The sequence below is a fragment of the Elephantulus edwardii genome, unplaced genomic scaffold (genome assembly GCF_000299155.1).
Source record: "Elephantulus edwardii isolate Elephantulus edwardi_28Jun2011 unplaced genomic scaffold, EleEdw1.0 scaffold00350, whole genome shotgun sequence".
Classification (NCBI taxonomy): domain Eukaryota; kingdom Metazoa; phylum Chordata; class Mammalia; order Macroscelidea; family Macroscelididae; genus Elephantulus; species Elephantulus edwardii.
Genome location: NW_006400100.1, coordinates 974,045 through 986,425, shown reverse-complemented (window position 1 = coordinate 986,425; position 12,381 = coordinate 974,045). Strand labels below are relative to the sequence as shown.

Here is a 12,381-nt window from a genome sequence, read left to right as displayed (position 1 = left end):
GAAAAATCTACAACTGGGAGAAGATAAAATAGATGAATGGGACCTTCTAAGAATCAAATCCCTATGCACATCCAAAACTTCTCCAACAGGGTAAAAAGGGAAGCCACAGACTGGGAAAAAGTATTTGGTAATGACATGTCAGATAAGGGACTTATATCCAGAATTTACAAAATACTTGAACACCACAATAAGATAAAGGTAAATAATCCAATTGAGAAATGGGCACAGGATATGAACAGACACTTCACCGAAGAAGACATTCAGTTGGCCAACAAGCACGTGAAGAAATGTTCAAAATCCCCAGCTCTAAGAGAGATGCAAATAAAAATAACTATGAGATATCATCTCACCCCAGTAAAAATAGCAAAATTTAACAGAACAGCAAGCAACAAATGCTGGAGAGGATGTGGACAAACTGGAACTCTTATTCACTGTTGGTGGGAATGTAAGATGGTGCAACCATTGCGGAAAGCGGTGTGGCGCTTTCTCAAAAAATTGCAAATAGAGATACCATTTGACCCAGCAATCCCATTACTAGGAATATACCCCAGAGAGACCATAACTGCCATCCAAGCAGATATATGCACATGCATGTTTATTTCAGCTTTGTTTACAATAGCAAAGAGTTGGAAGCAACCTAAGTGTCCATCAACATATGAATGGATAGAGGACCTGTGGTATATTCACACAATGAATACAACACTGCATTGAAAAACACGGAACTCATGCAATATTATTCAAAATGGGTGACCTGGGAGGACATTATGCTGAGTGAAATATCTCAGTCACAAAGGGGCAAATACCACATGGTGCCACTGTTGTAGAATGGATCTGACATCAGGGTTGGGGTAAGACAGAAAAAAACTGGATAAATTATGTATACTGTATTGAAACAGATGAGGGAAAGAACAGATTAGAGGCGATATATGATTGAGTATTATGGTTGGCACAGGAGTCCAGAATTAAGATTGCATAGAAAAGTGTACTCGAGGTAGGGGGTGGGGGGGAAGGGATGGTGGAATTGTTTACCAATGAAGGAATTATTTTCTTTTTCTTTTCGGAGAGGGGAGTGAACTGGTGTGGAGGGGTGGGCAGGGAGAAGGGTGCAGCAATGAATGGGTGGAGATCCAAAACCTCTGTAAGTGTTTATTAAAATTAATTTTAAAAAAAGAAATCAAAAGAAAAAAACTTCATTCATTGTTGCACAATAACCTCCTTCCCCACTCCCACCCACAGTCCACTTTGCTATGCATCTCTTATTCTGGACTGTAAATATGCAAATTTGCCAAATCATATATTCCTTTTTAAAAATTCATCATTGGCCTTGCTGAAAGAAAAGCCCCATTGCCTGCTATCCCTGCCACTATAGAAGGCTTATTTCCTTGTCCAAACCTCTCCTGGAGAAGAAAGGGACTTTAGAGAGATCCAGGGCAGAGAGCCCAGAGTCCTGTAGAGCTGAGGATACTGACCATCTTCTCCATCTCAGACCTCAGGTGGGGCTCCATCTCATCACCCAGACTATCTAGTTCCCCTGCAGGTGCTGGACTGCTGTTGCTGACCCTCCCCTGCCTGGTGGCTTCTGTGCTGATGAACACTGGTGAGTCCTGATCCTTCTAATGCCTGCCCTGAAGCTCTGTTCTTCTTGCTTTCTAAGGAGTAACCTAGTCTGAGGTGGGATGTGGTGGAGATCCTTTATGAGTATGGTCTGACTAATTCGTTCACTTAGAGAGAGACTCTCCCTCTACTGTGTAACAGAGAGAGGCTGACGTGGGTTATGCGAGGGATGCCATGGTTCTTGATTAATGACCTTTAGTTCTGCCTTTTAAGATCCCAAGCCAGAGAATGAGCTCATGGGCATCATGGGGAGACATGATGTCAACCTGGTCAGTAACATTTTAGATCAGGCTGTGGAAATGCCACTCAGCAAACCACCAATTCATGTTCCTCTGTGGAGACCCCCTCATGCACCAGCAGTGAGAACTTACTGCTGCACGATGCATTAAATGATAAGTCAAACCCAAACCAGCAGTTGGTTTGTGGACAGCACTGGTGGTACTGTGATGGAAAGGGTGGAACTCCCTAGGTGAAGTGGATTCATTCCTGGATGTCAGTAATATTCCAACTCCTGGAGTCTCCCACTCCCCATCAGGAGGGGAGTGCAGGACTCCAAGAGGCTGAACCACCTCTTGCCGCAAGGATGAGCCTGGCTCTTCCTGAGCCTCTGAGAAGTTTCTTGTGCTCTCATCCTCACAAGCAGAATAGAGCTGTCTTATTTGAAGGTTCAAGTGGGACAATTAACACTCTTTGGCACATCATTGAAGGTGGCTGAGGTCATTCTTCACTCCAACTATAAACCTGACCTGGCAGAAAAAAAGTAGAAGAGATGGAACCTTTCTGAAATTGGAAGACCTCTTAACACTGTCTAATTCTGTCAACCTAGTCACCTCTCCAGCAGAGCTTACACTCCCAGCAGGCACAAGGTACTGGGTGACTTAAAATAAAGGGAAGCCCAAAGAATCTCTGTTGTTTTATCACAATGACCTCTATCAGCATCAGGTATGACCTATCAACCTCTACATTTTCATTTGGTGGAAGAGTTTTTTCAAGTTGAAAATGCTAAGAATCCTGTGGAAAATAGCAGTACGGCTTCTGGGATCAAATGTAAAGATGATGTTGTCTTTGAAGTAGAAAAAAATAGTCTTTTCTAACCTTTATGAAGAAGGTTCCAATCAATGACTTTTTAATGTTGATCGGCATGTTGGAATGCAGTAGCAGAATTATTGATAGATGCTCATTCTTTAGCAGACATAGCAAGAGAAGAAGCTTCGAACTGTAGATCAAAACTGGGCTATAACATTCCACTAAAACATCTTGCAGACATAGTTGCCATGTATGTACAAGCATATACACTCTAAATAGCTGTGAAAACTTTTGTCTGCTATTTTATGTTAAGTATTCACAGTGAATGATTGTGTACAACTCTACAAGGTTGACCCATAGGGTGTTTCATATGGCTACTGGGGCTGTGCTATTGATAAAGTCATGCAAGCTGCAAAGACAGAGTTTAAAAAGCTTCAGATGAAAGAAATTACTTGCCATGACATTGTTAAAGAAGTTGAAAAATTAATTTACACAACACATGATGAAATTGAGGACAAAGCTTTTGAACTAGAGTTCTGTTGGTTTTGTGAATGAAATAACGGAAGATGGAAATTGTACCAAAAATATAAGAGAAAGCAGCAAAGAAATATGCTAAGGAATCCTTGAAGGAAAAAGATGAATCAAATTATGACAATATGTAACATTTATTTCACCATCTATTCTATTTGTAATTTATATTACACTCAAATGTAAACTATTTAGGCTTATGGATTATTACATATTCTCTGACCAAATTTTCATTAAATTTTTTTTCTTTTAAAAAATTGAAAATCAAGATAAGGTTCAGGATGATGAGGTAAGAGAGGATTGAGAGGACTCGCGGGCGCCCCCACTAGTAGTTGGTAAAATGTATCAGCAATGTCTCAACTGTAGTGACCAGGTTCTCTGTAGGAGAAGACTAAGGCACAAATCCCAGGTGTCATGGAAGGGGCTAATCAGGCCCCATATAGTCCTCTTGAGTTCTTTATTCTCAAAAACGGTGTTGTTATTATTGTTGCTATGTGCCGTTGGGGCGCCTGTGACTCATAGTGACCCTATGCACAATAATAATTGTAATTCATTGTAATCAAGTGGAATTCATACTAGACATCTAAGAATGGCTCAACATTAGAAAAATAACCAGTGTAATTCACTACATCATTAAAACAAAAAAGGAACTAAATGATAATTTTTGTTGAGTCAAAAAAAGGCATTTGACAAAATTAAATATTATTTTCTTTATTAACTTTAATGAAAATTTGCAGACTTTGGATTTCCATTCATCCATGTTGCACACTTTCCTCCCTGCCCACCTCTCCCCCAGTTCACTTTTCTCTTTGAAAAGTAAGAAAAAAATTATTTCACTGTTATTCAATCCCCCACCCCCTAGTTTACTCCACTATGCAACTTTCATTCTGGACTCTTGTTATGACAATAATATCTAATCATATATTCCTCCTAAACAGTACTCTTCCTCATCTGTTCCAATGCAGTATACATTATTTATCCGCTCTTTTCTTAGTTCCCCCTCAACCTCGAGGTCACTCCCACTTTGCAACAGTGGCATTTTGCAGTATTTGTCCTTTTGTGACTGAGATATGTCACTCAGCTCAACAAACTCCAGGGTCACCCACTTTGTATAATAATTCATGAGTTCCCTGTTTTTCAGTGAAGCATAGTATAATATTGTTTGAAGATACCACAGCTCCTCTATCCATTCATCTGTTGATGGGCACTTGGGCTGTTTCAGACTCTTTGCTATTGTAAACAAAGCGTCAATAAACATCGATGAGCATATATGTGCTTGGGTGGCAGTTCTGGTTAATTTAGGGTATATTCCCAGTAGTGGAATTGCTGGGTCAAATGGTATTTCTATGTTCAACTTTTTGAGAAACCTTCATACTACTTTCCAAAGTGGTTGCACGACTTTACATTCCCACCAACAGCGAATAAGGGTTCCAGTTTCTCCACAACCTCGCCACAAATTTATTGTTTGCTGTTCTGTTAAATTTTGCTATTCTTACTGGGGTGAGATGATATCTTATAGTTGTTTTGATTTATAGCTCTCTTGGAGCTAGAGATTTTGAACATGCTTTCATGTGTTCATTCACCATCTGAATGTCTTCTTTGGTGAAGTGTCTCTTCATATCCTGTGCCCATGTCAGATGTTATCAAGCTAGTCAACAGCAACAACATATTGCAAGTTAACAGTGCTATAATAATTTGAAAAACAAAATAACTGAGAACTTAAAACATTTTCTCCATGGGGTGTGTTTTGAAAAACAAGGGCAACATCAATATATTCTCAGGTATATCACCATGTAGGTAAAGCTCTTAAAGCAGGAAAGGTAAATTCAGAAAATGTTCCAAGGGAAAGGTTCAATAAAGATCAATGATGAAGGTCAAGGCCTAGAAGAGGAGATAACAGCCAAAAAGAGAACAAAGGTATCCACACTGACCAAAAAATAACAGTCTCGGTGATAACATGATATATAGAGGAAAGAAGATGATACCAGGATATGTAAGAGGCTGATAAAGTTCTTATCTTAAGGAGGTTGCATAAAGAGGTCAGTTCTAGGAAAGAGGTACAAAAGCATGGAGAAAAATTACATGAAAATTTGGTATATATAGAATAATAAATTAAACTTATACACCATTCAAAATACTACAGAAGTATACTAAGTGGAGAGGAAATAGACTAGCCAGAAGAAAAAACTTACAAAGATGGACAAAAAAGCAAAAGGCCTGAAAGAATCTGTTTGGCAGAGAAAAGCAAAAATGAAAAGTAAGTGAGGGTGGAAAATACTCTATAGACAAGTACTAGGTAGCACACTCTGATAAAACATACCATGAGAAAGAAAATACCCGAAATTAAAAACTTAGACCCTTCAGAAGACATATTACATGCAGAGCCAGTTATACACAGTGACATGCTCAAGGAAAAAGAAAATGCAATCCAGAGACAAGAAGAAAATACTTGGATAAAGTGTAGAACTCTAAGAGTACAGTTACATGGTGGGCATTGTAATCAATGTCATGAAATATATTATACATACATGGATAAAGGAAAACCAATTTATCCCATGTTCTCACTGAGAAAGTCACACATGGGTCACCAATAGTCCTACTGATGGAAAAGGTCCATCTTGTCCCATTCCTTTCTGCATAGGAAGGTGGTTTCCCCAGCCACATCCTTGACTGGATAAAAGAGCTCAGAGAGGGGATCAGGGCAGAGAACTCAGAACCCTGTAGGGGTGAGGATGCTGCCTGTCTTCTCTAACCCACACTAAAGGTAAGATGCTATCTCCCAATCCAGATCCTCTCCATATTCTGCAGATGGTGTAGCTGCTGTTACAGCCCTTCCCTTGTGGAGGTTTCCGTGTCCATGAATTCAGTTGAGTCCTAAACCCATTCCCATGACTGGCCTGTCCCTGAATCTCAATGCCTGGTATCTAGGAAGTAGCCAAGGATGCAGTAGAATGGGGTAGAGATGACTTTTGAAGATGGCCTGCCTCGTGCTTAGATTTGGAGAGGATCTGGCAGAGGAGGGTGCAGTTGGTCTACAATCAGAAATGTCTGGGATGCAGGGTGGTGACCTCTATCTATGTTCTTACCAACTCTGAGTCCAGGGAATGAGCACCTGGCATCATGGAGAAACATGATGCCAACAAGGACAGTGGTCATTGCAGGTCAGCCCATGAAGATACTCCTCAACAAACTAACAATGCGTGCTCTGATGTCATTCCTCACGCAACTACAACTCTCTGCTGGAATATCGAGGTTATAGAGATGTGGCCATTTTCAAACAGAGGATGTTTGAGACAAAGCTATCTTTTCAACTAATGCTATCACCCTCCTTCTACTGGAATTCAGGATCCCAGCAGGATCAAGGTGCTGCAGGGTGTCTTGCTGGGGTGACATATCAAATCATGGTAAGGTTCAGAATGATGAGGTCATATGAGATGAGGAGAACTCTGGGTTGATCACAGTGAGAAATGGGGAAAATGTCCAGAAGATCTCAAACCAGTTCCCTCTTGAGACCACCTGGAAATGTATTTAGTGTCTCCAAAGGACCAAGTGAAGACACTAAGACTAGACATGCTGAACTAATGCTCTGCCTGACTCTACACCAGGCCTTGCACTGACTTTCTGGGTCCCCTATTCTCCTGTATCCCATTGGTTACAATGAGAAATGAGCCTGAGAGGGGTTAAGGGACATGCTCATAATTGCACTGACACTGACCCAAGTTCACTCAGACCCCAGGGCCCTGTTTTGCATTGTTCTAAGTTTCTCTGCAACATTTCCAAATTGTTTAAGAACGTTCCATCTTGATTTTTCTGTTAAACTGGTGCCCATGGTCAGCCTAGAGCTTGTTGTCACAGAAAAAATGAGTGAGTAGTATGTAGACAATTGAACAAATAGAAAAAGTGAGGTTCAGTGTGCTGTTCTACAACCACACACATTCAGCTTCTCATTTTAAGCTCAATCTGCATACTTTAAATTCAAAGGATGCCCAGGAAGCTCTGGTAGCCTAATGGCAAGAAGCTACACTACAATTCCAGAGGTGCATAGTTCAAATCCACCAGATTCTTTGCTGGAGAAGGAGGACCAATGTCTTCCTGTACCAGTCAGATGTTATTTGACAGTACATGCACAAAAAATAGTAAAATAAAATAAATGTTTTTTAAAAATCAAAGAAGACACAGTGAATGGTTAAAAATTAGCTAGGATGAGGAAAATGGTCACTAAATCATCCTCCTCCACTCCGACTCGAGCTCACTAGCTATTCCTCACAATGTCTTTACCTGAGTTCTCATAATGGTTGATGAAGTATTCAGGGAGCATATGACAAGGTCAATAAGGTCATCAAGTTGGACAAGTTTGTGTTGAGAGCCCGGGTCTACACTCTTGCCAGGGAGGATTCTATGTCCTTGCATTTATTAAGCACCGTGTGTGTGTGTGTGTCTGTGATTGTGTCTCTGTCTGTGTCTGTGTGTTTCCTTTTCGCTTAGATCTCCAAGTGATTGAGGTTCCCCACCTATTCTTTCTCTCTACAGGGAATTGGCAGTAGATGGCACTAACCAGAAGGGTACCTGCATGCAGGCATAGCTGGTCAGCCAGAGGTCCAAGATTAGTCTTCCAGAATTTTCTGGAGCTGACCTATTAGGGAAAGATTTCCTTGGTAGACAGTTTTTCAAGGTAGACAGTTCCAAATCAACCAGTTTTTTCCATGACAGAAAAATGGACAATCTCCTCCTGTGTGATTTCCTGCCTCTGAAAACCCACTGGAGGGTCAACTATCAGTCAGTTCCAATTCCATAGCACTTAATACAGTAATACTCAAGTAATATACTCCTACAAGTGGATTCACCACAATGTCCCTTCATCTCCTGGCCGTGATCTCCCTCTACACTCTGTATCTCAATAAAACACATGAGCAATAAACTCCAGACTGAGTGTTCTCACTTGTGCATGTGGTCAGCAGAGCTAGAGGGTGGAGCTTTCCAGGTGGGACTCAGGAAATGGAAGAAAGAGGACATTAAGCAGCTGTGACTGCCTATAGAACTGAGGACACAGGGTTGAGTTCTCCTATTGAGAGTGAAAGAATTTCCTGCATGTGTTCTGGGGACCAGAAAGTAGGTGTTCTCTCAGGAACAGTTCATTCAGTCTTAGGGTACCGTCTCTACCACTTCCATTTGTGCCTAAAATAGACTCAGTCATGACCCTCATGATAATCACCAGATGTTTGGGAGGCAGAAATTTAAACTAACAACTGAAGTGACTGTGTAACTGATGTTTCTAGTGACTGGCCAGATAGGCGGATCCATCCCAAAAGCAGCACCTTTCTTCTCTGCACTGTCCTCATTGACCTGGTGTAACCTCAACCTGACAACATCTGAGCAGAAGGAAAGTCCAGTCTTGTTTTCAGAGTTGAACAAGCTTTCTCATCCAGCCTCCAATTTCAGTCTCTAACGCTTAGATTTGCTTATGAGTCAAGTATATCCAATATGGGGCTGTGATCAAGTCCACTCATCTTTAAATTCCAAGTCAGGAATAGTCTGATGCTCTTATATCCTTATTGACGAAGGTGTCCAGAGAGGGTTCACGAAGGGGCAAAAGCATTTTCTGACTGTGGCCTTTCTAACTTGGGTTTCAGAACTCTCTGCTTTAGAAGGACTATGCTACACATCTTTCCATGAGGTCCTACCAGCCTCTGAGAAATTCATATACTATTTAAGGGGTGAGAGGAGGCCGCACACGATTCTCTAAGCCCCACTACCAGTTTTTTAGGAGTTTTCTGTTTCACTTACTCTTACTGATACAGTCAGTTCTAGATGTTTGTTGTTGTTGTTCTTGTTAAGTGTCATTGAGGCAAGTACAATTCATAGCAACCCTATGACTAGCCAATATGAACCTTACCCTATCCTGTACTATCCTCATCATCTCCAAAAACAAGACCCCATTGCTGTAGTCACTGTGCCAATTCATCTCATTGAGAATATTCGCTAGCCCTCCATCTTTGTAAAAATTATGTCCCTTTCCAAGGAATAGCCTCGCCTAGTTATATGGCACAAGGATGAAGAGGAATATTTGGAATATTTGCCTCCAAGAAGCACTTTGGCTGCACATTTTCTAAGACATCTTTGTTTGGTTTTTTGACAATCCATGGAATATTCAATACCCTTCTTGAGCAGTACAACTCAAAGGCATCAATCAGTTCTAGTAGTGTAACATGTTGTAGGTTGACAGGTAATCAGAAGGTTTCCAGTTCAATTCTACCAGTCTTTCTTCAGGAGAAAGATGAAAAATCTCTTTCCAAAAAGATTTTTTTTCAGTTCTATGTAAAATATGAATATTTCTTTTAGGTTTAGATCCCAATTGATTTCAGAAAACAAATTCTGATTTCTTTCAAAGTAGCTGAGGCCTCTGTGTTGGATGATTTCAATGAGGCAGAAGGTGTTCTGGGTTCTCCATTACAAAGTCCCATACCCCCAGCAAATTCCAGCCTCATGAAGGAAAAAACAAAAGTCGACCAAACAGGGCTGAACAAACGCATATGCACTAACGCTGGAGATGAGCTGCTAAACCTTGGCAAATCTGCTTTGCTTTTTTTCTTTATAAGTTTGTGGGGTTTTGTTTTCATTTTCTTTTGCTACCCAGTATATGCAGCACTTGTGAACTCCCAATTGACTTCCAGCTTTAAATACATTAAACTTCTTGATGAAAGACTATTTAATTCTTCAAGAATCTAAAAAGAGACCAAACATGTTTTATTGTGAACACTTTGCAGAGACAAAGTGAGGCGGGAGTTTGGGTTGTTTTTGTTGTTTTATTTTAAAAAAAAAAAGAATCAATACAGTGATGGAGGGGTAAAGAATGCAAGAACTCAGACCTTCTGTGGAGGGTTACTCTCTCTCTCCGTTAAGAGGTCCGTTAAAAGGAGCAAACTGAGATCCAGAAGGGGAGTCAGCAGGAGTCATGTTTGTTTCCCCACCCCGTGAATAGGTTTTTGCGTAGGGGCCTCTGCTAGGTCCCCACTTGCTCCCCTCCCTTTGGCCTGATATGGCAGGGCAGTACGGGGCATCAAAGGAGCACGTCACGATTCCTCATTCCCAGAATCATCATCACAGTAACAGTCGGCATCTTCCTCCTCCTCATCCTCATCATCAATGTCGTCATCATACAAGCCGTCATAAAGCAAATCTGAGGTGCTGTCATTGGAAGGTACTTTAGTTTTGATACAGTATTCCACCAGGGTTGTGGGGACCTTCACTCCATCCTTTTCTGCTTCGGCCTTAGTGGCTGAAACCTGTTTCCTAATGATTTCACCATACTCTTTGTCTTTTCCTTTACTGTCCCTCCATTTCCTGAACATAACTGAAGCATCCACATTGGCTGGGGAGAAGGTCTTGGGCTCATTAAGCAGTGAGATTACACTTAACAGGATAGTCCTGACATTCTGAGTAGGGTTCCACCTTTCAGAGGGCAGTTCTCCACTCTGTGAATCATCTACAGATGGGTGAAAAAATGATTTAACACCTCGGAAATCCACGGTGGTTGTCACATGCCAAAATTTTCAGATTTGACTCAGTAGCAGTGGGAGAGTAAGAATGACAGGTTAGATGAACTCCTGTCCCTGTCAGAGAATGATGGTTGTGTTGGTGAGAAAGTGGATCTGTAGCTTTGATGGCAATGGATTAGAGTGCGATGTCCTACAGCATCAAACTCTGTCATATAGAAGGCAGAAAGAGCTTCTACAGAGGGGCAAGGCTGTGCCAGTGTGGGATCAGTGAGGAAGTCACACAGCGATGGAATACAAGGGACAGTCCAAAACTGACTGATCAGGAGAAATATACAAAATGTCTTAAACAAATGTGACACTAAAAATAAAGAGCCAGTGTTATTACTACATGAATTATGAAAACTGTGATGCAAAAAGAAGGAATAAGAAATGTAGTTACAGAAACTTCTCATAAGGACAAATACTACATAAGACCATTATTGTATAAATCAAAGGATAATTAGTCAAACATGTACATGATCCAAGGGGCAAAGGGATCTGAGCAGAATGGTGAGGATGAGTAAGGGGGAAATCACAAGGTCGCAAAATGTGGTGGGTGAGGGAAGGGGTAAAGGAAATAGGAAAGAAAGAGTGGGAACCTGAAAAGACAGGGTGATGTGGGCATAGTCCAATGGGGGTGAATTTTATGGGAATAATTGTAGAAATATACATCAATGAAGGGAAGGGGGGTAGAAATCTGCATAATAAAATTTTTAAAGAAATATCATTACAGAAACTTCTAAATTGGAAAGAAGTCAAGGAGATTTCAAAGCAAAGTCAAGTCCATCTTAGACTTGAGAATAAAATAGACACTTAGATGAGGACTTCCAAGAAAAGGAGTAAAACTTCTCATGAGAGTGGAAAATCATAACAACATCTTGTTGTTATTGCTGTTGTTGGTGTTAGGTGCCATTGGATTGATTTTGACTCATCACAATCCAATGAACAACAGACCTGTACTTTACACTATCATGCGTCACAACCTTTCCGCTGCTTGAGATCATTGTTACAGTATCTGTGTCAATCCACCTTGTTGAAGGTCTTCCTCTCCTTCTTCATCCCTTCTCTTTCCCCAGAATGATGTCCAGGATTGATCCCTGGAACCATAGCCAAATTATATGAGACAAATCAACATGGCCAATTTATGTGAGACAAAATTTTACCACCTTTTTCTCTAAGGAGAACCCTGGTTGTACTTTTCCTACGATAGTCTTGTTCCTTTTATTGGTACTACATGGGGTATTCAATATTGTTCTCCAACACAAAAATTCAAAGTCTTTGGTTCTTTGTTGCTAATTTTTATTTTTATCCAACTTTCAGAAGCATAGCAAGTGTAAAGAGAGCAATGGCAGGAAGGGAAAGACTAAGTCTGACTTCTGAAAACTCTACAAACAGAAGTGTCCCCATCAATAACATCCACAGCACCAAAATTAGAGCTGTTCAGATATGGTCCCTAACTAATTAATCTAAAGAGATCTAATATCACATTTTTTAAGACAGTCTTCTGAAGTAAATGTTCTGGATTTTTAGTTATTTTGTTCACTGTTTAAAATTATTATATCTCTCAACCTGTAGGTTCTGTTGCTATTGACCAGCTTGAACAGTGTGTTGATAAGTCTGATTCTTTTCTATCTGAATAATCTATGATTTCTTGAGTTGTGAAATAATTGTAGAATCT

The 12,381-nt window shown here is 40.5% G+C and overlaps 1 protein-coding gene and 1 pseudogene across 1 annotated transcript in view; one reads left to right on the top strand and one right to left on the bottom strand.

Moving 5' to 3' along the window:
- Positions 1–2,536: 2,536 nt before the first annotated feature.
- LOC102844065 lies at positions 2,537–3,302 on the top strand (annotated as a pseudogene).
- A 6,936-nt stretch (positions 3,303–10,238) lies between these two features.
- LOC102855338 (ubiquitin-conjugating enzyme E2 R2-like) overlaps positions 10,239–12,381 on the bottom strand; it is a 26,664-nt gene continuing 24,521 nt past the window's right edge. The window contains exon 2 of the mRNA XM_006901930.1: positions 10,239–10,681. Coding sequence (XP_006901992.1) covers positions 10,239–10,681 — 443 coding nt within the window. The remainder of the gene's footprint in view (positions 10,682–12,381) is intronic.